The sequence below is a fragment of the Pteropus alecto genome, unplaced genomic scaffold, assembly GCF_000325575.1.
Source record: "Pteropus alecto unplaced genomic scaffold, ASM32557v1 scaffold35, whole genome shotgun sequence".
NCBI lineage: Eukaryota > Metazoa > Chordata > Mammalia > Chiroptera > Pteropodidae > Pteropus > Pteropus alecto.
This window is the reverse complement of record NW_006437828.1, coordinates 10,659,684-10,683,167: the sequence shown is the minus strand read 5'-3', so window position 1 is coordinate 10,683,167 and position 23,484 is coordinate 10,659,684. Positions and strand designations below refer to the sequence as shown.

The 23,484-nt window shown below is 50.0% G+C and overlaps 2 protein-coding genes across 2 annotated transcripts; both read left to right on the top strand.

The window, feature by feature from the left end:
• Positions 1-3,054: 3,054 nt before the first annotated feature.
• Positions 3,055-6,472, top strand: LOC107195871 (beta-defensin 105-like). Its single transcript, XM_015591806.1, has 3 exons — positions 3,055-3,124; positions 3,459-3,500; positions 6,348-6,472. The coding sequence occupies exons 1-3, from the start codon at positions 3,055-3,057 to the stop codon at positions 6,470-6,472; spliced, it is 237 nt and encodes a 78-aa protein (XP_015447292.1).
• A 2,926-nt stretch (positions 6,473-9,398) lies between these two features.
• LOC102885836 (beta-defensin 107A-like) lies at positions 9,399-14,798 on the top strand. Its single transcript, XM_015591798.1, has 3 exons — positions 9,399-9,427; positions 11,500-11,603; positions 14,656-14,798. Exons 1-3 carry the CDS (start codon positions 9,399-9,401, stop codon positions 14,796-14,798), a joined length of 276 nt encoding a protein of 91 aa, XP_015447284.1.
• Positions 14,799-23,484: the final 8,686 nt, after the last annotated feature.

Genomic DNA, 23,484 nt, shown 5'->3' with positions numbered 1-23,484 from the left:
TGACGGTTGCAAACGTAGAAAAGTCATAGCTGAGCCGTCTGAAACAGATGAGTGTTGACAAGTTCCAGTTCACACTGGGGTTTTGTGGCTTCTCATCCACACCCAGGGTGCACAGCGTCTCAGTCTGTTCCGGCTGCTGTAACAACGTGTCACAGACTGGGTGGCTTGTAAACAACAAACACTTATTTCCACAGCTTTGGAGGCCAGGAAGGCGACATCGGGGGGCAGCATGTTGGGGTCCTGGCGAGGACCCCCTTTCAGGCTGCAGCTGGCGACTTCTCCCTGTGTTCTCACACGGCAAGACGGGACAGTGATGGCTCTGGGTCTCTTTCATGAGGGCACTAATCCCAGCCATGACCCGGTCACTCCCCCCAGAGGCCCCACCTCCTAACACCTTCGCCTAGAGAGTTAGGACTTCGAGGTAAGATTTGGGGCGGCAGCGGGTGGGGGTGGGGGCGGCTCAGAAACCCTCAGACCACAGCGTGCGGAGTTTCGTCTGAGCAGCGTCCTAAGCTGCTTCCTCTTCGCTTGCACCTCACGCGGAGAGGGCAGGTGCGTCTGACTGGGCGACTTCTCCGGACAGGAGAGTGCGTGCCAGGGTTCAGAGCTGCTCAGGGAGGGAGGAGGCGGGAACACAGCACAAGCATTACTGGGTGTCATCTGCACCAGGTCACGCGACAGGAACGTCCCTCCCAGGAGGACACCTTCTAGAGACAGTGGCCTGAGGCCGCTGCCCGAAAACTCCCAGGGGAGGGGGTCATGAGAGGGGATCGTGTGCCTCGGGGATGTCGCTCAGCAGCAGGCAGGGAGCTGCGGTGACAGTTCAGAGGGCAGCAGCAGCCTGGGGGCTTGTTCCATCTGTGGTTAGCAGAGAGTGGGTGCAACTTCGTGGGGTGCGCAAAGCAGGTGGGCTCTGAGCGGCTAAACAAGCAGACGACTGGGTGTGGGGACTGAGTGTGGAACCAGACCGGGGGCTCTGAGCTCAGGCAGCAGACGCCGTGGGGCCCGATGCCCACGTGGCCCAGCAACGGAACGAGGAGGTCTCGCGACTCCCGTGGGGGGAGGAGGGGGACAGGTCTTCACGTCGCGGCAGTTTCCGGGGTCGTCTTGTTTCGCTGAGGCTGGACGTTCACGCCAAGCGTGGAACAGCTACTCAACTTGCGGGGCCTCGTGCGGAATGAAACGCACAGACTCGCGCTCGAAGAGCCGGAAAAAGGTGTCATTAAAGCCACCAACATGTAAAGCTGCTTCCTTCCTCCCAGTCCTAGCCGGCTGTCATAGTACTTTTTACTCGCTCTCTAAGGCTGCACTCCCTCGGGCACAGGGACACTCAAGGGACAGTTGTGGACCTTCACAGGTCCCCTCGCTTGCTACTCTGACCATAGGCACGTGCCCATGGCCTACTGGATTGTCCCCTCCTGCCTGCCACCCTGGACTGGTCTGACTTGCCCCAGACAGACAAGGCGGTCATGTCTCCTTCCCAGGGGCCCGCGGCCCCACCACAGTGACTGGGTGGCTCCCAAAGCTCTCCCAGCCTCCAGGCGGGATGCAGTAGGACCTGAACTGGGGGAGGGGACAGGCTACTCCCCCGGCCGAGGTGCCGCCAGGCCCAGCCCCGAGAGGGTGATCAGGGCAGGGCTCAGCGGGTGGGTGGAGGTGGAGGGGTCGCAGGGGGGAGGGAAAGGAGGCGACCAGGCGAGCCTCGCTCAAAGCCTGAACCCCCGGAGGGAAGGGGGGCAGGGACACGTGGGAGCCGAGCACCAGGCCATGGGGGGCGCCTCATCCCACCAGACCGCACTACAGAGCACATGGTCAGGGAACAATTGTTGGGAACTTCAACACGGTGAACACAGAGCATTCGACCCCAAGGCGGGGTGGGGTGGGGCAGGACTGTGTGACCGCAATGTCACTAGGCCACTAAGCCAGCGGGTCCCGGTCGTTAAAAAGGCCCAAACGCTGAAAGGCGCTGGGCTCAACACCACGCCAGGTAGCTCGTGCCCCTGGAGCAGAATCGTTGGCAAGGCTGGGAGACAAACATCCACCCCGGCCCGGCCGCGTCTCCCAGGCTGGGACAGGCTCGCTGTGAGTTCACAGGGAAGTCAGGCCCGAGCTGGGTGGACAGATGTGAACGAGGAGCTGGTCCCCGTGGCCAGGCCCTCGGATGAGCGCTTCGCACGCTCCATCTGGGTGAATCCGCTGCCCCAGGCAGTGCCTAACGACGGACCTATTACATTCTCATCTGAAAGACAAGGGTCGTGAGGTTCAAGAAGTTAAGCAAGTTGCTCAAGGTCGTACACTTACTAAACCGACGTGTCTGGCGACCGTCTACATCTGTAAACTCTCCTAGTTTTCATCCCCCAGATGGAGCCCAGAGCATCGTGGGAGCCGAGGTGACAGGGCGGGACCTCCTCAGAGGGGCGTGGCAGCGACGTGGACATTACTTTCGATACCCACCTTCTTAATGAATTAAGAGGACGTGGTGATTATGACTGTGTCCCGGTGGGTGACGCCGTGGCAGGTCAGGGACTCAGAGCTGACGCGGCTGAGTGACCGCTGTCCCTCCTTCATCCTGCAGGCAGAAGCCGGGAGCCGGGAGCATGAGGGTCCACGACACTGAGCTCCTGCCAGGCCTCTGAGCACTCAGACGTTCAAAACACGCTTGTGTCTTCATCGCGACCTGAGAGGCCGGCAGGGTAACTGTCCTGGTGCCTGTTTGATAGGCGAGGACCCCGGAGCCAGGAGCGGTGGGCGGAGGAGCGTACTCCCACCTCCTGGGTGGTGTGTCACAGCTGTGTGTGGCCCCCGGCCTTCCGACACCCGGCCTGGTGTTCCTTGCAGGTCCCCTGTCAGACCCCCAAACTCTGAGGCTTCGTGGAGCCCAAGGGCTGCGGCCCGTCACGTTCGTCCTTGATCCGGAGAAACGGAGCATGTAACTGTGCTTTCCGGATGGATCCACCTCACTGACCGAGAGCACATCACGTTACTTTCAAATATAAAGGAGCCTCTTTCCTCTCAAAGACACCCCGCAGCTCCGTCCTGGACCCTTCCTCAGCGATGGCCCCAGGCAGGAAGTTGTTGTATTTTGTCTTTGTCTTTTTCTTCATTTGGGCTCAATTTCCATCAGGTAAGTGAGAAAGGGGGAGAGGGGGTGGACTTTGATGGGGCAGAGCATAAAATTGGAGGATTTTTCATGCAGCACCCTAAAATCGAGAGGACCGGTCAGCCCCGCACGGTGCTTCCTATGGGAATTTCTTGAATCCGCGGTGGTATTTTCTAAAAGCAAACACTGTTCTTCTTTAAACCAACAAACAAAACACTTCTGGGATAGTCAGGCTTCAGAAATAAAGTGAAGATGCCGCCGTGGTGACGACGGTGCCTGACAGCCGTGCGGGGAGACTGCTTTATAAGTGCTATTGCCTGCGTTTGGTTTTAATTTCCAAACTTTGCTTTGCATCTAGGCTGCCAGGCGGGACTAGAGTATTCCGAGCCGTTCGCAGGAGGTGAGTTAAACCCCTCGCGTCAGCTTTTGCTCTCAGGACCTCGGTCGGCTTGTCCGCTCTCTCGCTTCTGGAGACGAGGAGGCGATGGAGATGGCGGCGGAAGCGGAATTGGGGGAAATGCCACTAAACGCTCATCTTCTTTAAGTCCTGGTCCCAGCATCGGGTTAGGGTTTTCCGCTTCACCGAGCACTCTCTCCGTGACGGGACTGTAATTTGGGGCGTAGGGATTCGGGTTCGGTGGCTACTCGCATCAGCTCCTGGTTCTCACTAAGCCGAGGTCACAGGATCAAGCTCGTACCAGCCAGACAGCATTGTCCCGAGAACATGCTTATTCCTGTCTTGCTGACTCTGCTGCTAAATCCGGTAAAGTGAGTTAGGGACGTGGGCCACCGCTCCGGGAAGGATCGGATAAAAGAGAGAGGGTGGTTCGGTGACAATGCTTCGCCGTTGCACAAGAGCCAGCTGTTCCTAATGAACAGCCCACTTGTCTTTCTCTGTGGAGTCATCGGCCTATTATAAACAGGCCAGAAAGAAGTATTCTTGGGTAACTGCAGACAAAATTTAAGTGTTTAGACGGAATTTCAGAATGAGAATAATTAAGGTTGCTGCTAGTCCTGCGTGCTTGCTGTGCACCGGGCAGCCTGTTAACAACCCTGTGTGGATTGTGTCATTTAGTCCTCAGAATGTCCCTAGGAGGTAGGTACTAGTGTCCCCACCATTTTACAGATGTAATGAGGCAGAAACATAGATGGGATATTAAATAATTTTGCCTGGGGGTCACAAATAGTAAGCAGTAAGCTAGGCTTCCAACTCAGGATGCCGGAGTCGTAAGTTTTAATTCTGTGGGTCTCAGCCAGAGAGAATAGTGGCCAGCGATGCTCCCCAGCAGAGCTGGCATGCGATATTCTCAGCAAGCTGCTCGACATGGACGGTCCGACCGCAGACGACCTGGAAAGTGCAGACGCCGCAGTAAATAATCATTATGCCCACGCCAGCAGCGTCATGTCCGGAGAGAGTTAGCGGGGTGATGGGTGGGAGAATGGGGTGCTCCAGTTCTGCAGCCAATAGGCATCTAGAGATAGTCCCTCGCATGCCAAAGACGAGGCCCCACAGCATTCCGTGTCCCGGCTGGTTCTCAGGCTGAAATGCTGATTCCTTCATGCCTCGGTCACGAAAGGCTCAGGACATGGGACAGGCTGAGGCACCGAAGCTCAGCGGAAGCAAATGCAGACGAAGAGAGGCGGAGCTTCCGGAAGTTGAGAAGACAGGGCAGGTGTTAGCACAGGAGACCCCGGACAAGGAAGGGGATGGGAACGCGGGGACAGGGAGTCATAAAACTAGGAGCTGGGAGTGAACGCGGGGTTGAGCTTGGGGTTTAGCAGTTGAGCTGAGGGGCCTTGGAGCCATGAAATTGTACTGTAGGGATCAGACCAACGGGGCGGAGAAGGAGGACGTGGCTTCTTGGTTTATAGACATAATCGGGAAGCTTTCGACGTCATCTGCTGCTAGCGGGAAGGTGTCCTCAGCAGAGCTTCGGTTTTGTCCTCCCTCACTTCCGGTCAGAGTAGGTTAGAATAGCAGTCACCAGGGACTTCATTCCAGAGTCCATCAGAATTCTTATCATCAGTCGTGCACGGCACCAAGGAGACGAGGAAGGTGATATAAACCTGGGCCAATGACAGCGAAGGCTGGGGGAGTGGATCTGACTCTACCGGTGGACTTTGCAGAAGCAAACGGACGAACAAGGCAGTCCCCAGCAGACACAGCAAATCCCAGCACAGTGTAAGCCACACCTAGCGTGACCTCCAACCGTCTTGGGGTTGGTATTCAGCAGTTACGTGGGCCACATCGGGAGACCCAGTGTCAGGGCAATCAGACATAACCCCAGGAATGAACCAACTCCAGCGGGGTATGTCACTGAGCATCACCTGTATGTCACTGAGCATCATCTGGGAGTGAGGAACAGGTGGTGAGGCAGGGGACATGAAGAGCATGAAGACTGATGTCACCTCCGAGGATGGAAAAATGAGCTGAGTGGGAGCACGGGCAGTGTCTATAGCAGTGACACCAACCCGGAAGGTTCTGGGTTGTCCTGAAGTCCTCTGGAAAAGGGTGGGTAATAGGAAAGAAAGTAAGAGATTACGACATAAATGCTGTCCCTGGAGAACCGGACCAGCAAATAACGATTTCTTTGATGGCCGAGGTGTTGCCTGCCTGGTCCACAAACCTGGTCCACGAAAGTTACCTTGAGAAATTCTTTGTGGTCGTGTAAAAAAGCTTCTGCTTAAAGTAACAATGAAAGTAGCCAATTGAGTAAATTGCATTTGGCAAAATAGTCTCACATAAATGATTCCATTTTGCCAGTAAAACAATGAAAAACGTGGACAACTGTATGTCACGTGTCCCTGTGACAGCTGAGAAAGCTGAGCTTAAGCAGTTTCTCGAGGACACGTGGCCACTGCCAGACCCAGACAGACCCTGAACCTAAGTCTTTCAACTCCTCTCGCAAGGGTCTTTCCAAGTCGCAAGCTGTCCCTCCCATGACCTAAGGTCTGGCGGCCTTCCTGGCAGCCTCAGGTATGTATCGTCACAGTTCTGCAGGACACACCAGGCAAGTTCACAAACCCAAGGAGAACAGAGGCCACGCCTCTCTCTTGCTCTTTGAAAAAACGCTCTCCTCCATTCCATTTCGGAAAGAAGCTGAGCTGTTTGAAAAATCTGGCCCGGGTCTCCAAAATAATCTTTAGAATCAAAAATACAAACCCTCCCCTTTCTGCGGCCTTTGACCTTGTCCCCCTTTCCAGAGCGTCCTGGGGGAGGCGCGTCAGCCGCTCTCTCCTGGCGTAGGTGAGTTCGCTGCTTGCGAGACCTGCAGGCTGGGTCGGGGCAAGTGCAGGCGGAGGTGCCCGGAAGAGGAGAAGATGGTGGGAAGTTGCAAGCTGAACTTCGTGTGCTGCCGGCGGAGGATCTAGCAGTGCAGACCAGCGGAACCGGGCGTGGGAAGGAGGTCGCGAAAAGTCACGTGGCTCAGCCAAGCCCCGCAGTGAGTTTCGGGATCCTCCTCCTTCCGTCCGTCCGCTGCTTTGTTTCTTTGCTTATTTAAGATAATCTCTGGAAAGGCCAGACAGGCGCATGTCCCTAATAGCTCGAAGACATGAGCGGATCCGTGACGTCGGTCAGACGCTATCACTATGTATTTGCTGAGTGCTGAATAATTGATTAAACTTGTCCCCACACCTTCCTCATCCGACTCGAGGTCATCACATGAGGTGTGTTTTATGATCCCCACTGATATTTGAGAAATTGAGACCTAGAGAGAGCCTTCTTCCTTCAAGGTCGTAGCTGGGAACCAATAAAGGGTGCACGCGCTACTGTCACGTTCTGTGTGTCTGTCTGTATGTCCTAATCCTCACAAAATAGATACCCGGGAATGGCATCCACATCAATGTTAATGGAGTTATAACTGCAGAATACAATAAATTACTTTTATCCATACCACTTCTTGGTAGACCAGTGTGTCTTCGTTCCTTGATGCTAGTGCTTACGGTGTATTTAGAGAACAACTCACATCTACTCAGCTAACTCCACGAGCCCATTTCCTTTCTCTTCTTGCCCGTGAATGAAAGTGATGGAGGATAATTTAAAATATTCAGCATAGGATGGACGTGAGCAGTTAATTGTATAGCTTGTGCTTATGAACTAAAAAGTGTGGCTTCACATAGCGAAGGTCAAAATGACCAGTCCTGTGAGCAGCGACTCGAACTTGGTCACTCCGTGTTAACGCGTGACACTGAATCCTCGAGGCTCAACGTTTCTGCGGACCCTCCGATCCCTGGTCTCTTTGTGCCGAGCTCCGTTTCTTGTCTTCTCTGCCAGTGACTTCCCCTGAGCTTCCTGGCTTCCGGCTGGTTTCGGTGGAGGAGAGCGCCCGGTGGGGGGATGGCAGGTGGGCCAGAAGGCGATTCTCGGGGTTTTTCTCCCTCGCTCTGTCTCTGCTCCCTCCCCGCCATAGCAAAGCCCCTGCTTCAGCGTCCCCACTTCTCACGGGGCAGTCCCACGGCTCCTTGCTCTGGCTCCACATCACAGCCTGTCCCTCCAACCGCAGGACAGAGGGGGTGCCAGCCGCGGCTGAGGTCAGGGTTGGCGCATCGCCTCTGTTTCACGTGCTCGTCTGTTTCGACACGTTCTTAGCAGGTGTTCGTGCGAAGTTCTCTCTATCGGACTACCTGGGGTGGGAACAGCTCTCACGCCTGGCTGGTTCAGCCCTTAGGCCATCTTGACGGCCACATCTGTTTATATTCGTTCAATCACTCTCCAAAAGACATATGAGACGTGGCCCTTCTGAATTCTAGCGTGTTCCGTCATTTTCACAGACATGAGACCAGGGCAGTGGGAAGGGAGAGCTGAGGAATCATATGCCGACGGAAGCTCCTCCTCCCAGATTTTGATGGTAAGAGTCAAGTCGACGGCTTATGGGGGACCAGGAAACCAGGGAATCCCCGCTCATTTCCCATTCCACCCCGCCCGAGTTCAAAGTCGAAATGAATGTCTCTTTTCCAGAAGGATTCACGCGCATGTCTGAGTCACAGGGTGGCGCGCACCAGTGTTTGCGCCCTGCTATTGCTATTGTTACCTTACTCATTGTCGCGAATCGCATCCAGGGTCAGCGGGCTTGCTCGCAGCCACTGAGGGCACGTCTCGCAGATGCTCACCCGTTCACAAATAATCTCCTTCTCTCTTCCTCTGCCTTTCTCCGCTCTTCTATGCTTGACTTCCTTCCAGAACTTTTCCGTCCAATTCCTCCTTCTTCCCCGAGACACCCGGTTCTTCCCATAGAATAATAAAATCTCAACCCCTACTAACTTCTTGTGACTTGAAAATTCATCCCTGTCGGGCATCAAGTGGATGCCCATGACTTTCTAAGGTAAATTTCTGTGGAGCCCAAGGTAACTCACGGAGACCTCTGATCTTCCGAGGGGTGACCTTGTGCGTGGCGGGCGGGTCAGAGGGGATCAGCGAGGACAAAGAGGCGCTGGTGCCGCCGGATTTCTCCAGAAGCCGCTCCACGCTGCTTCGTCTACACAACGCTCCTGTTCGGTGTGACCGCAGCGTCGTTCATTTGGAAATCGTAGCTATGGTCTCCCTCTGCCGACCTCCTCTTACTGCTCCTTAGCTCTGGGTTTTCTGTCCAAGCTCCTTCACAAAGACGAGAAGGGAAATGTCAGTAAAGCAGGATTGATGGGATCGGGTGGAATCCCCCAACGGTAGAGGGTAAAACATGACATGTCGTCAACTCCCGCATTCCCAGCTGAGGTGCTGGATCACAAATGTGAGAACGGCAGAGAACTCGACCGTAAAACGTGACCTGAAACACTTAGCCTCGTACGAACTCGAGGCACTAACGGAAAGCTAGAGAAGGCAGGGCATGGGATTTTTTGGAAAACTCATTGGCACACTGCGACTCTGACTCCGCTTGCTCCTCCGGGGGAAGAGAAAGAGAAACATCAATTTCCCACCAATTCTTATGCGAAGGGCTCTGTAAGAGAGCTCGACCTGCCGCCCGCTGGCGCTCATGCTCGGTCACACCAGGAAGGACATATGGGCACGGGGCGCTGGCTGGCGTTGCACAGGATGGCAGGGCAAGAAAAAGTCATCGGGGAGTAGCTGTCCTTATGCTATCGGGCAGGACGAGAGGCGGGCTTCCCGTGGACCAAGGAAAGGCTATGCAAGCTCCCTGGGTTGAACTCATCCTAAAGGGACACGCCCCGCAATGTGGCCCATTAGACAAAGGAACCCGCTGGCAAGTGGTTTTAGGGTTTAGCCCTGGGAGGAGAGGAACTGAGGCCAATTTGTAACAAATCGACCAGACAGAATACTAACCATTCAGGAAACTGAGCGATGCCGTCAAAGGAGACTCGAAAGCACACGTAAACGTGCTCCCCCAAAGAGGTGTGTTTACCTGGGAATGCTATTGCGTTTATTTCTTTCACTGTGCACCAAAGTACCACAAACTGAGTGTTTTAAAGCAGCACACACATCTCTCGCTTCTCCGGGTCAGAAGCCGGGGCGTGGCACAGCTGGAGTCTCTGCTGAGAGTTTCGTAAGACAGAACTCACAGTGTTTACTGGGACCTTGATCCCATCCGAAGCAAGAGATCCTCTTCCAAACCCACGTGGCCACTGGAGAATTCAGTCACTAGCAGTCGTAGGTCTGAGGTGGCTGCTCTCTTGCAGGTGCTGGCCAGCGGCTGTCCTGAGCAAGAAGAGGCTGCCTCGCCGTCTCTGCCTTGTGGCTTTTTTCATAAAGTGGCAGCTTTCTCCTTCAAAGCTGAGACGAGAGAACCTCTCTCATACTTCAGAATTCTTCGACTTCTTTTTATCGGTGCAAATGAGTTTATACAGAACAGGGGTCTCCAAGCCCCAAGCCCCAGACCAATACCAGTCCATGGCCTGGTAGGAACCGGGCCGCACACCAGGAGGTGAGTGGTGGGCGAGCGAGCGAAGCTCCATCTGTATCTGCAGCCGCTCCCCAGCGCCAGCATCACCGCCTCAGCTCCGCCTCAGACCCTCAGGCACTAGATTCTCATAGGAGCACTGGTCACCGGTGCCACAAAGGTTGGGGACCACTGATATTGAGCAAAGTTTTTGTCGACTATTGAAATTAAGTTAGTATCGACCCAAACTATAGAGTTTGTTTATCATTAATTGTAAATCCCCAAGTTATTAATAAAATAGCTCAAAAATTTATAGCAAAATAAATAACAAGGGAATGAAAATCATATGTCAGACAACATCTTATTTAACATAAATGAAGTCAGTAAGGGACAAATAGAGGAACAAAAAAGATATAACATTTAGAAAACAAGTAACAAAATGGCAGATATAAATCTTACTATAGCAATTATGACATTAAATGAAAATCAATTAAACATTCCAGTTAGAGACTGTCAGATGGGTTTTTAAAAATTCAACTATATGCTGCGTATAAGAGACACACTTTAGATTTGGTGCCTATGTTAATAACTAGCAAAACATTCTTTAAGACAAAATTATTACCAGAAACAGAAACTTTTTATAATGACTAAAGAGTCAGTCCATCAAGAAGACATAATCAAAATAAACATACATGCACCTAACGACAAGCCTGTATTATGGTATATGTCTGGTCGGAAGATGCTCTTTTCATCTTTCTACATTTCAAGAAGAAGACATAATTTGTCTAATTAAAAATTCAATTTCTTTAAGAGATACAGAGATAGTCAAATTTTCTGCTATTTCTTCTATCGATTTGGGTAAGTTAAACTTTTGAATGACTCGGTCCATTTTATGAAAGTGGTTGAATGTTTAGGCATATTATTTATTAAATATTAATCATATTTTCTTTTATCATTTTAGTTGGGCAGGGCAGTCACCTCTACTCAGCTACAAAAGAATGGGTTTGGGGCTTGTGCCAGGATGATGACCTTGTATGGGAATATCTTCCTGTTTCAAGTCCAAAGAATGCTCTTTTGTCTCTGCTTAAGTGTGTGCATCGTATGGCACCTGGGCAACCCCACTGTTATATCTGTTCTCTGTGGGGCCGGGGAAAGGGATCCTTCTTCTGCAGCATGAGAGGGTGCATGTAGGCTAAATGCCCTGCATTGGCCAATTTTTAGAAAGCAATTATTCCAGGCACAAAGGCACAAAAACCGCTGAGTGAATTTTATAAGCAGGTAAGTTGTGTGTAAAACGGTAGATAAGCAAAGTAATAGTGTAGACCTTATGGTACTTGAGATGAGGGAAGTCTAGACAGAGATGTCGACTAGAGCATTCGTGCAGGAAGACAGTGTTCTCTGCCTTACTTTCTCATAAACGTTACTTAGGCAAAATCTGATTCATCTGCCTACACGTTATTTAATGGAGCGTGGAGAATACTTCGTTCTTCACAGACATTGCAAACCAAAGTTGACTTGCCGTTCAGAGCCATAGAACTTGTTTTAATCGACTTTCCTGATAAACAGCCAACTTCCAGCTCCTGCTCCTCCTTCTCCCTGGATACCCAGAGCCATGAGAACCTTTCCCTTAATTTTTGCCGCCTTCATTCTTCTTGCTCAGATTTTCTCAGGTAAGAGGGAAATCCTCGTAGATGTGAGGATGGCAGTCTGCTCAGGGTCTGTCTTTTGAGACAAAAGCTCAGCTTTTAGAAAAATGCCGGAAACGTTCTAAAAAGGTCTCGGAATGAGCCAGTCGCTAAACGCTCTCCCTGAGCTCAGACACAGAATGATGGGACCTCACTGATGCAAGTCTCACTTCCAACCAGGGAGCATCTAGTTAACTTCCTTAAACACTCTACCCAGGAGTTCAGATTTCTTTCCATTTGGATCTCTCTCCTCCTTTGTAATCTTCCACCCAGCTTCGGCGAATGCCAAAGCGGTTGCTTTAAAATGAGAGGAAACCTCAGAGACGAACTCCAGAAATACTTGTTAATTTAGAAAAGTACAGCCTTTGGAGCCTCAGTGGAACTAAACCTATGATAACAGGTTCTCAGCAGTCTCTTTTTTCCTGTCTCGCTCGTTTGTCCAAACCTCCTAACCTCAAGTTATTTTGGACTTTCTTTTTAGCTCTCACATACAGATGGAAAGTTACATTATTTAAACCACTCACATCTTGATTAGTTTGCTATTAAGTCCTTGAGTCCTTGGAAGTGGTCTCTATTTGCTCAATATGGCCGAGACTCTATTCTTAAGAAACTTTCACGTCTTTACCTCCTTGACTGTTCTTCACTCTTGTTATAAAAACTCTCTGCATGGGGCCGTCCATGCATCACGAAACACCTGTCCATTTTTCTTCACGGTCCCTGCATTTCTACATTTATTTATCACATAATCAAGCCTCAGTAGGCCTAACGAACCAATAGGTACCGAATGGGTGCCCTACACTTATGAGAAATCATTGCGGGCACTATAACGAAGATAGTTAAGTTGGAAATAAAAATATAATTAGGGCGTGGCCTTTGCCCTTAATTTTCTTGAAGTTTATCGGTCTATTGTTTCTATGTTGGTCAAAAATAGTTTGCCTGTAACAGTAAATAGGCATCCGATAAATTTTAAAAAGTACAAAGTGAATAGAGGAGACAAGAAGATGCACAAATTACTCTAATACAGAAGCGGTTCTCGTAAGTGCTATAGAAGATACGGAGTATGGAGAGAAGCCATGGACGTGGAAGCCTGGTTCTCCCTGGGGGGTCAGGAAAGGCTTTCTGGGAAGTGGTGTTGGCATCGCAGTCTTGAAAACAACCGAGACTAGAAGCGAAGCCCAGAGGCAAGAATCATGCCCTCACATTTATTTCAAAGTCTGGCTCGTGGCGTCGGCACTGAGCTTCTGTCCCCAGTCTCTTTCCTTGATGGTCAGACAGTGGATCCAGGCTGGGGAAACAAATTTTAAGCTGTCCTCCTCATCTCTTTTCATCGACACTCCCCTGACTCAGCTCAGACACATCGGATGCCAACAGTAAGCACAGTGTGGGCACAAAGTAGGACCACAGAGAATCTCAGAGATGGAAGTGATTTTAATGATCCATACAAGAGGTAATAACCATGGACTATTATACCAGAATATCTGAGACTGGATCTTGGTTTCGATCCTTATAAACTGTATGAACTCGGGGCTGAGGCTTCCTTTCCATAAATGCTAATAACGATAGAATTATTTTGAAGACTAATACACTTGTTATCTTAATTAGAGTAGAGGCCAACTTGTTTTAATAAAGAAACTTTAAAATAGAGTGACTGAAAAAAATAGATAATTTCTTTCTCACGTCAAAATCCGAAAATAAGTAAGTGAACTCGGTTGGGTAAGAGCATCTCACATCTTTCATTTCTACATTCACGGGGCCATACAGAAACAGAGAGCCAGGAACTGATGCCTTTTAGCTAAGTATCTGTGTGTCCAGCTAAAACTCAGGGTTTCTATTACTAAAGGCCAGTGAGAAAAATAACCGCTTGGGGACGGTTTGGCGATCTGTTCACATAAACTGCAGAAACAGTGCCAGGCACGTGCCCTGTGCTCTGACAGAGTTAACTCTCCATAGACTTGTTATCATTGTTCTTGTCATTATTGTTCATATTATCTGCCCCAAATCGACTTTTGATGCATATCCAACACCTATACATATTCCATGTCGGTTGATTGTCCAGATGTCTGATAAATTTCGGGGATCTGTAACTCACAATATCTGGGGTGCTACTTTGGACTGTTTAAGAATAGTCCCCTCACTTTGAACAGAAATCAAAGTCCTTACAATTTCTTTCCATTGATCTGAGCCCTAATTTGGACATTAACAAGCCTAATATCTCTTAAACATGGTAATATCTCGTATCTATGACAGCCAATAAACACTCTTTTTGCCCTAAAGTTTTTTTTTTTCTAAGAATAAACACTACTCCTTTTGAGAGCAACTGACAGTTTTTTTCCTATTTCTCCTGAGAACACACATCGCCATTTTTCCAGTCATTCCCCTATTGAAATATTCTGACTCTTTTCGGCTTAGCCTCTTTGTTCTAAATGACACACGCTGCTTATGCCTCTCTAGTCTCTTGCCAGAGCTGGAGACATTATTCCGTCGACGGTCTTTACGTTGCAGGCTAGCGACACATTCCTTTTAACTTTGTCACGAAAACTGTGAAACTTCACAGCCATATGACAGTGCACATTGTCCATCATGGATCTGCCTGCAACGTAAACACTACTGTCTTTATCTTGTGTGACATGCCAGGGACTATTAATTTAGAGATATGAAAAAAATCATTTATTGGAAAGGATTGTTTATTGGAATTGGAAAGCGTATTGTCTCACTCCCAGGAAGAAACATTCTGTTTCTTATATTGTAGAAATGATGCTGACAGAGGAAACTTATCTTATTTGTTCGTTTGTTAGTTTGTTTCAAGTGAGTATCAAATAAGGACAACTGCATAGACAGATTGTGCTGGGGGCTCAGCTCAGATACAGCTGTTCAGGTGACATCTGTTTTTTTTCTTCTGATCTGGAGACACATACTCTCTCTCCAGGAGCTTCGGTAACGAGGAATTCTGAATTGGGCCTGGGCGACGTAATTTTGTTTTCCCCGTAACTAATGCTATCGAGTGAGTCACTGAAGACTAATTGTTTTCTTTACTTAGCCAGGGGAGGCATTCAAAGGCAGATGCTTTGTGCGAAGATGAATGGTCGCTGCGAAGCCCAATGCCTTTCCTTCGAAGATAAGATTGGGGGCTGTAGAGCCGAACTGACACCATTTTGCTGCAAAAGGAGGAAAAACAATTAAATGCCAAGCGGCAGCTACAAAAACGGAAGAGGCGAAGATGGCCTGGCGGCTGTGACCTCGCCGCTGCCACTGCTCCCAGACTCTCGGGTCTTCTCTCTCTGATCTCCCAATGGTGGCTTCTCTGCAGCTGACAATCCGGTTTCTGAGGCTACAGGAAAATGTCCTTTCTCGGCCATGAGCTTCTGGAGGGACGGCACCGTGTCTTGTTCCCCTGTGCATCTGCAGTTCCTGGTCCAGGGTCTATTAAGCATTTTATTGATTGATAGTGAGTTAGTGAATTCACAGGTTAAGCAGGTAGATTGGAAAGGTCGGACTGCGACCCACTTAAACTGGGTTCTGAGTCCTGGCTTCCAACAGATGCGTGGCCTTGGGCTTTCTCGTCTAAATTCTGTGACACGAGCAGATTCTAGTTTACAGAGAGCACATGGCCTGCTGGACACTGTGACCGCCTCGGCTGTCCTGCTGTCCCAAATCTCCCCCCACCCCCATCAGCAAGAATTATCTAGAATGTCCTCTGTTTCCTATCTGATCTACTGCATCAAATTCCACAGAGAAACTGGCCCATGTCTAAGTTCTGGCCACCTACACTAAGAATTTGTCAGATCACAGCCTGTCAAGTCCAAGGTCCCTCGAGATAATGTAATTCCACCCCCTCCTTACAGGAATGGTGATCCAGCCTCAGGAAGACCCCACAGTTACTGGTTTAGTTACACCAAAATGCAGACTTCTGGCTTTGGGGTCTCTGTTCTTAGCATGTCCGTAAAAAAGAGAACAACAAAGTCCAACTCGAAGAGGGACCACCTTTGAGCAGCTGCAGAAAAAGAACTGGACACGTTCCAAAGTCCCTTTCGCGACCCTGTGATCGCTTGGTCCCTTGGAGCAATAGAGGTGGCAAACTGAGACTTGCCTCGGCCCTGGCTTGCCTAAAGTTAGAGTCTCAGCTTTCAGGCAGAGCGACGTATATTTTATAGGTCATTCTCATCACAGAAGGTTTATAACACACCCTTCCAGAACAGAAGAGGAAAAAAGAAAAAGACCCCTCAACTCCGCTCTAGAGAATTTCCTTACCTATTCAATTAAGTTAATTCTCATATGCACTACACACACACACACACACACACACACACACACACACACACAATTTCCTGAACAAGGCAATTTGTAAATGCTGTTAAAATAAGAAACTAAAAAAATGTGTTTTTAAAAAACGCTCCGATGTCGCTATGTATCTTTATGTTGCTCGGTTTTTTGTTCTGGAAATTATGCAAGAGGTCAATGAGTGGATGAGCGTCTGCTGCCATCATAGGAACTCTGAGGTTCCTTTTCCAGAAGTTTCTTATCAGTGGCCTCAGGTCAGACAAACTGCCTTTGAGAATCTAAACGTGTTTAAGCTTTTCCTGTCTTTTTTCTTCCTTTCTCTCTCTCATTGTCAAATGACTTGAGCTGTCATGTCCATTTTCTGTCCCCACTGTTTTACATACCCCGTTTGCCTTCCAACCTATAGCAATGCCTTCTGCCTTCCTCGTGCTACTGGACCTTGTCTTAATAAAGAGACGGGTGACCTCTTAGACGCGTCTCAGTCCCTGCCTCTCGATAACGGTCCCGGGACCAGCGCGGTGACCCGCCGCGGGCCTGGCGGGCCCGGCCTGGCCTGGAACACGTCGGGACGCGCCCCGCCTCCTGCTTCTGCTTTTCTCCTCCTTCACGGGAGGGGCCTGGGTTCTTCCCGCCACTTTTCTTCTTCGTCTTCACGCAGTCTCGTGTGTCCCCCCTTCGCGGGGGTCGCACCCACCATCGTTTCATCCGCTTTCTCAGGACGCGTTCTCTCTAGAAAGCGCCACCCACTCCGGCGGTGTCAGCTCCCACCTGGTGACATGGCTGTTGGTTTTGCCGCTTTTCTGCCCCCGCCACTTCGGTGCTCCACGCCGGGACGATGTGCAGAGAGTCTGCACAGTGCATCGGCCAGACTCCCTGGTCTGCCAGCTTCCTGTTGCCGCCTTTAAGGCCAGGCGCTGGCAGTGGATGGGACATGAAGGCGAGGAGGGTGGGCCGCTGTTCCCGCCTCCGCTTCCGGTCAGCTGAGCCCCAGCGGCGGCGGGGGGTTGGCCCAGGCCCCGCCCCCTCAGCAGGACGGGGACCCACGGAGCTGCGGCCGCGCACCCCGCTCTCTCCGCCACGCCTCATCATCACAAGGCCCAACTCCCGCCGCAGGAGGCCTCCACCTCATTCGTCTGAGCCCCGGTCCTTCTGACCAGTTAAGCATCATTCATACGGTGCGCCCAGCTCCGAGGTCGGGGCCCCCGGCGTCCTGTGTCCCACACGCACGGGTCCAGCCTCCAGGTGCATTTCAGTGGCTGCAACATTCTGAGCACTGGCCCGACCCCTCCTCACCTTTTGCATCTCCTGGCCCAGAGATGGTGCCTCCATCTTATGGTTACTAACCTCTGTGCCCTTTCGACCTTCCAGTACCTGTATAAACAATTCCTGGCTTTAAACGTCTTCTGTTTCAACTACCTCATGTGGTTTCTCTGTACTCGAGTGGAGCTGGTCTGATAATTCCACCCAATATTTCCAATTCTGACGTCTTGCTAAAGCTTACTAGGCTACTGGTCTTTTCTAAATGGATTTACGAAAGATGCTTGGAAAATAACTTGCCTTTTTGCAAATGTATCACTCTCTCTCTCTCAGATTGATCTTTCATTTAATATTCTAGGTCTTAGTAAATGTTGCTATCATTTACTCAGACACTCAGGTTAAAAATGGTTTACTGGGGAATGCTTACTTTCCCTCATAAATCACACACACACAATTCGCTCATTACATACCTCTGCATAAGTTCTTCATTAATATTTGCAAATTGTACCGTGAATCTATTTGCTCCCTTCTCGCCTGCTGGCATTGTTCTAGTGCAGGTCCTCAACTGTCGGTAGCTCTGTGAAGCTACTTAATTCTCATGGCCAATCACCTAAGGTTTACTTATAATCGCAAGGAATAAGAAACAGCTCTATCTTTTTATGTTCATGTGTGTGCATGTGCGTACACATGCATACACACCCCCCACCCACACACCATGCCATTGATTCAACTACAAGACTAAATATAAGATTCATACTGAGATTTATAAGAATACTTGAACACTTAAAATATTAGAGCTCAAAGCAGCCTTGGAGATAACTGAGCTCAGTGTTTCCAAAACTGAATTGATGATGTTCCCCTAGGATATTTCTAGAAGTCAGTGCTCTGAGTTCCATTCTGCCCCTTTCATGCTGGAATCTCCTAAACCAAGAATCCGAATTATTACAACTTATCCAATCAGGTCTCCCCAAGAGTGATGTTTGAGAACTATCGATCACTGGACAGAGGAGTACCCGAGGTGCGGAGATGGCCAGTTGCTCTGTGTCCCACACCCCCACAGAGTCGCAGGGAAGGTCATGAGAACACCAGACCAGCACTGGTGCCTTTGGGTCCAGTGGCATTTCACCGTCCTGCTCTGGTCCGTTTGAAAAGGGGACGTTGAGAGGAAGTGAATGAGCAGCTCACCTTCTTACTTAACTCAAGGATCAGAAGCTCAGGCTTCAGAGGGGAAGAGGGTTACACGTCCTGCAAACTGACCCACAACGTGGTGCGGGTCACAGCCCGATCGGAGGCCTGTGGGATGCAGAATAGGAGTGGGGGGTGGGGTGGGGTATTGATTTTGACTAGAGACAAAAATCAATGTGAACAGACAAAATGTTCTGTCACCGCTTAAACTAATTGGCTCATCAACCTAGTCTTACTGACTTGAACCGAAACGGAAAGATCCATTTTATCACCAACGTATCGGTAGCTTATGTTCCCGTTTACAATGATTCTCATTCTAAACTGCCTACCTCCATCATTCTGGAGAACTGAGCGTCCAAAATCGCAAGGACTCTCCATCCTCCTTGGAAGGCCATTCTGCTCATATGGGATGCCTCCGTCCCTGGATAACTTTCACGAGGTATTTAAATGTCCTCATTGCCCAAGCAAAAACATTCCACTGGCCCCCCTGAGCTGCTTACTGAGATGAAGATCTCTTCCGTCTGTCGCTATGGACACCATCGCCCAAGAGAACTATTTTTGTGCTCCTTTGCCATTTTATTGTTTTTGAACCAAGTCTCACCAGGTAAGAAAACAAAGGCACATAAGCCTTGGTAAGTTTAGAAAACCAGGGAGCTTGAGAGAATCCCCGCACAGGACACAGGCCCCAGGCTCCACGCCCTGAGAAGCCACAGGACCCCTGAGTGACCTCTGCTGGCTGTGAGAACCACATACGAGGTCAAGTAAAAGCTGACTTACTTGAGACATAGTCAGAGGCTGTCCAGGTGTCTGGAACCATCTCTGCTTCATCGCTAAGACTGAATAGGATCTGGGTAATGGAAAATGGAGGATTTTCCTAATAATTCTTTGTCTCCGAACTCCTCTGCATACGTTCTCCAAGAGTTAGGGATTCTAAGATACCGGCGAGAGAAGCCGGACAAAGCTCAGTGGACCCAGAGAGAAGGCATCTACTTATAAGGGTCACTATGAGCTGAGGAAACTAACCCAACATGGCTGCCCTTTGGGGCCTGACTCTGTTCCTCTGGCTTTATGTCAACTCCTGGTCTCCTGGTTCCCTTTCAATCCTTGGTCTTCTCAGACGGAACCTACTCACAGACATTCAAGCTGAGGCCGGAACTCGAGTGTGCCCTTGTACACTCAAGGCAAAAACAAGGGCTGCAGTGTTAGCCACGTTGCCCAGGGAAGCCTTGTGGCAGCTCACGTTGGAATCCTTGCTCTCGGCTGAAGAAACGACTAGAACACAAAAGAGAGCAGGCCAACATCTAAAAGGCCTGGCCAAGTGTGTTTGAGGGGAACAGGCCACAGTGCTACCCCTGAAATGAAACAGGTGTTTGTTTTCCTGAGGAACGAAGGCCCTGGGGTTCAGTGAACTGTAGGAAGTGGACGTAGAGGTCACAACAACGCTTACCTATCACGGCAGCGATGCAGAAGGGAGGCGAAGGAGAATGACAGTGATGACCGGGATGGCGAGTTTGTCACCTGCCAGGCGTTGCCGACATGTAGACAAAAAGTCACAGTCTCTGTTCTCAAGGGGTCTGTTAAGTCTTCAATCAAAGAATTGATTGAAAGAGAGAAACCCCTTCTATATTTTATCCACATAGCATTTTACTCAGCAAAGTTATTAGGTATATAAAGGACAAAAACTAGGGCTCATTGTGGAAAATGCAGGAAAGTATTTCCATCAGGTAAGGCAAAAACAGTTTGTCAAAAAACAGAGAGAAGATGCTACATGCTGGTATTAGATGATGCAGGAAGGGGTGACGGACTGAGGAATGTAGCTCTAGACACTGGGAAAGGCAAGAAACAGGGTCACGTAGAGCCCCAGAGGGAGCTTGTCCCTGCTGATACCTTGACGTGAGCCCTATAGGACTCGTTTGGAACGTCAGGCCCCCCGAACCATAAAAAGTTAATTTCTCTTGTTTTAAGACACAAAGTGTATGGTAATTAGTTACAGTAGCAGTAGGAAACTGATACGACATAGGAACAGACGATTCGAAAAAGCACTGCCGAAGGAATTCCCAGGCTGGTGGCGAAGTGACATCTCTTAGCGGCAGTAGGCAGCATGCATAGAAGGAAGGCCACAGTCACAGGCGTGACAATTCAGGAATCTCTGGGAGCGGGTTCTACAAGATGAAATGGACAGACAAACCCGATGAGAATGAACCTTTGAGAGGCGATTCAGACAATGGGTGACAGCGTAAGGTCGGATTGGAAATAGGCACATATAAAATCGGGCATCTTCAAAACGGCACACACATGATCGTTAACTCGAGGGAAAACACAAAGTCGGACAGGAGAGAAACTGTGGGGTGAAGCTCTGAACAGCATCATAGTCACTAAAAAGTGAGCGCTGAAGGCTGAGCTGGGGGCCAGGGGACCAAGGGACTACGGACGGGAAGCGTGCCGTGAATGGGGAGGCGAGGGGACTCCACGCACAAGTCTCGAGTTCTCTCCCCAGCAGCTCTGTCTTCTCTGGGGATCACTCCACCCAGAATCTGCTCCCCTCAATTTAGGCATTGCCTGAGCAATGCCGGATTCTCCCCTCCCTGAACCCCATCCTAGAATCTGTTTCCATGTAGCAAGCTGGGGCAATTGCAAAGCATCCTTGGTCGACCAAAAACAACACAACGTTTTCTAAGTGTACTTGGGAACCTAGGGACCGCTCTAGACTTCCTGGAAAGGAGAGAAAGGGGTACCCACTGCTCAAGTGTCCTCAGAATGGTCTCCCTCAGCTCGGAGCCTGAGAACCGATATTGACAAAAATCGAGACACAGCCAGGATTCCCGTGACCTGACTGAGCCTCTAATAAAATTTACGAGTCCCTTCTAAGACTTAGATAAATCTGTGACAAACCAGAAGACCAGGAAGTGTGTCCTTGGATGGCCAGAGTCACCAAAATGTTTTCTAAGTCTACTAGAGAGGCAAGGAACAGCTCTTGCTTTCCTAGAGAGGTTGAAGAGATTTTTTGCTTACCCCCAGAATGTTTAGAATGTTCTACATCAGCTCAGAGCTGGGAACCACCATTAGCCATTCTCAGCAAGCCTGAGTCCCTGAAGATTTTGGAGGACCCTTCCTTATTCCAGGAAAAGCTGGTGCTGCACCGAAAGGCACAGGATGGCAACCAATCCCCTGCCCCAGCAACCTCAGAGTTTTCTAGGTTCTTCAAAAAGCACTGAAAGTCTCCCGTGCTGGCCTTTGTCGCCCCCTGCACGTCTGGGAGAAATCCTGATGTCTTGCTCCAACCTCCCTATGCCTTGATGTGTAAACAAAACTCTCTGGCACCCACGGAGTCTGATGGAAGAGATGGCAGAAAGGCGATTGGATGCCGACAGCTGGGAAAATGCTGGGAACTTCATGTCAGCCACAGGCATGGCTTCTGAATACTAGATGCGGGTCTGCCTCCTGCATGGCACCCAAGCAAGAGAGAGCCAGCTGGCTACATTCGTGAAATGATGGGCATCATGTGTTGGCAGGCCACGAAACAGGGTCATCTACCTCTTGCCTTAGGCCACCCTACTGGGATGTGCCCTCGAGTTCTCCAGTTCATCCATGCCCTCGAGGGACCCGGGTGATTGTTTATTGCATCAAGCTGCTTGCTTTTGCCTTACAGAATAATTTTCTTTGCGAAGATTTGGGACTTTGCATCTGGAACGCTCCATGAGGATTGTCATTGGCTTTGGGGAGTCTGTACTGTAATCTCTTATTTCCTGAGCTTTGCTATTAGTGTTAATGTCATTGTCACCATCCTATACCTACTGCCGTTGTGCACGACTATTTTTATCGCCATGCTTCTCATTACGGATTGCTTGGGTGGTCACTGTCACATAACCCTGAACTTGGTTTCTCTGGGCACGACTCACCAGAGCCTGCTGCTGAGGCTTTCTCTGAAAGACGCAGTAACCCCACCTGCTGCGCCCTGCGCCCTGAGGCTGCCCTTCTCCCTTTCTCCCCTTGGTCTCCACGGGGCAACTAGCATCTTGAAACGCACGTTGTCCCTCCTGAGGCACGTACCCAGCCGTGTTGGCAGGAAGCCGGCTGGAGAATGTCCTTTGGTTGGCTGAGCCTATAGAAAAATGAACGAGTACCCTCCAGGGGTCGGCACCATGGTGTGCAGACCCGGAACAGCCAGGGAGGTCCCCTTGGCTCACTAGGACCCCCAAATCATGTCTAATTCCACTCGGGGGCCTTGGAACTGCGCTTGCCATCCTGCGAAGGCAGGAAAACACGTTGCCAGCTGCCTGAGCATCCTCTGCATTTTCCGTAGCCCAAAACCTGGGATCCACCATTGCCGAAAACAGAGGCACAAGGTTGTCCTACGCCCATCCCAGGCTCTTCAAATATTTATTGTCCCCTCATCGATCCAAGAACTGCTCATGCTGCAATCAAGGCGTGGAGATGGAGACTTGCGAACCTGAGCAATTGAAGAATTTTCTAAGTCCTCCAAAAAGCCTGTAAGACGCTTCTGCAGGCCCGGGACACCCCCTGCTGGCCTGGGTGCGCCATGCACGACTTCCTCCCGCAACCTCCCTGAATGCAAACCCAGGTGTCTGGACTCAGGCCGCTCTGGGTAGAGCGGATGGCAGGCGGTCCGCCAGGAGGTGCTGGCTGCGATAATGCTCAGGGCTCAGTGGGCGCTTCTGGATGCTGTCATATAATTCAAATCAAAGTGTGTGTGTGTGTGTGTGTGTGTGTGTGTGTGTGTGTGTGCGCGCGCGCGCGTGCGCGTTTGTGCCCATGTGTGTGGCTGCAGATGTAAATACAGGAGCAGCATGTTGGATACCAAAATTTCTACAGAATGACCTATGTTTATTGGATTTACTGTGGCTTTTTCTCTTTATGGTTCATGCTTGTAGATAGTATTTGATTCTTACCTAAGATTCTGATGAAATCAATAAATATGATTTCATTTGAATAAATTGTTTTGAAAAATAGAAAGATGTCACCCAGGACGTCTTAACTAGGATATCTTTTTGATTTCCTAACATATGAAATTATCACCAACTCGGTGGCTTACTTAAGAGAAATTTATTCCCTCACAGTCGAGAGGCCAGAAGCCCAAAATCGAGGCGCCTGCAGGACCACGCTCCCTCTGACAGCTCTAGGGGAG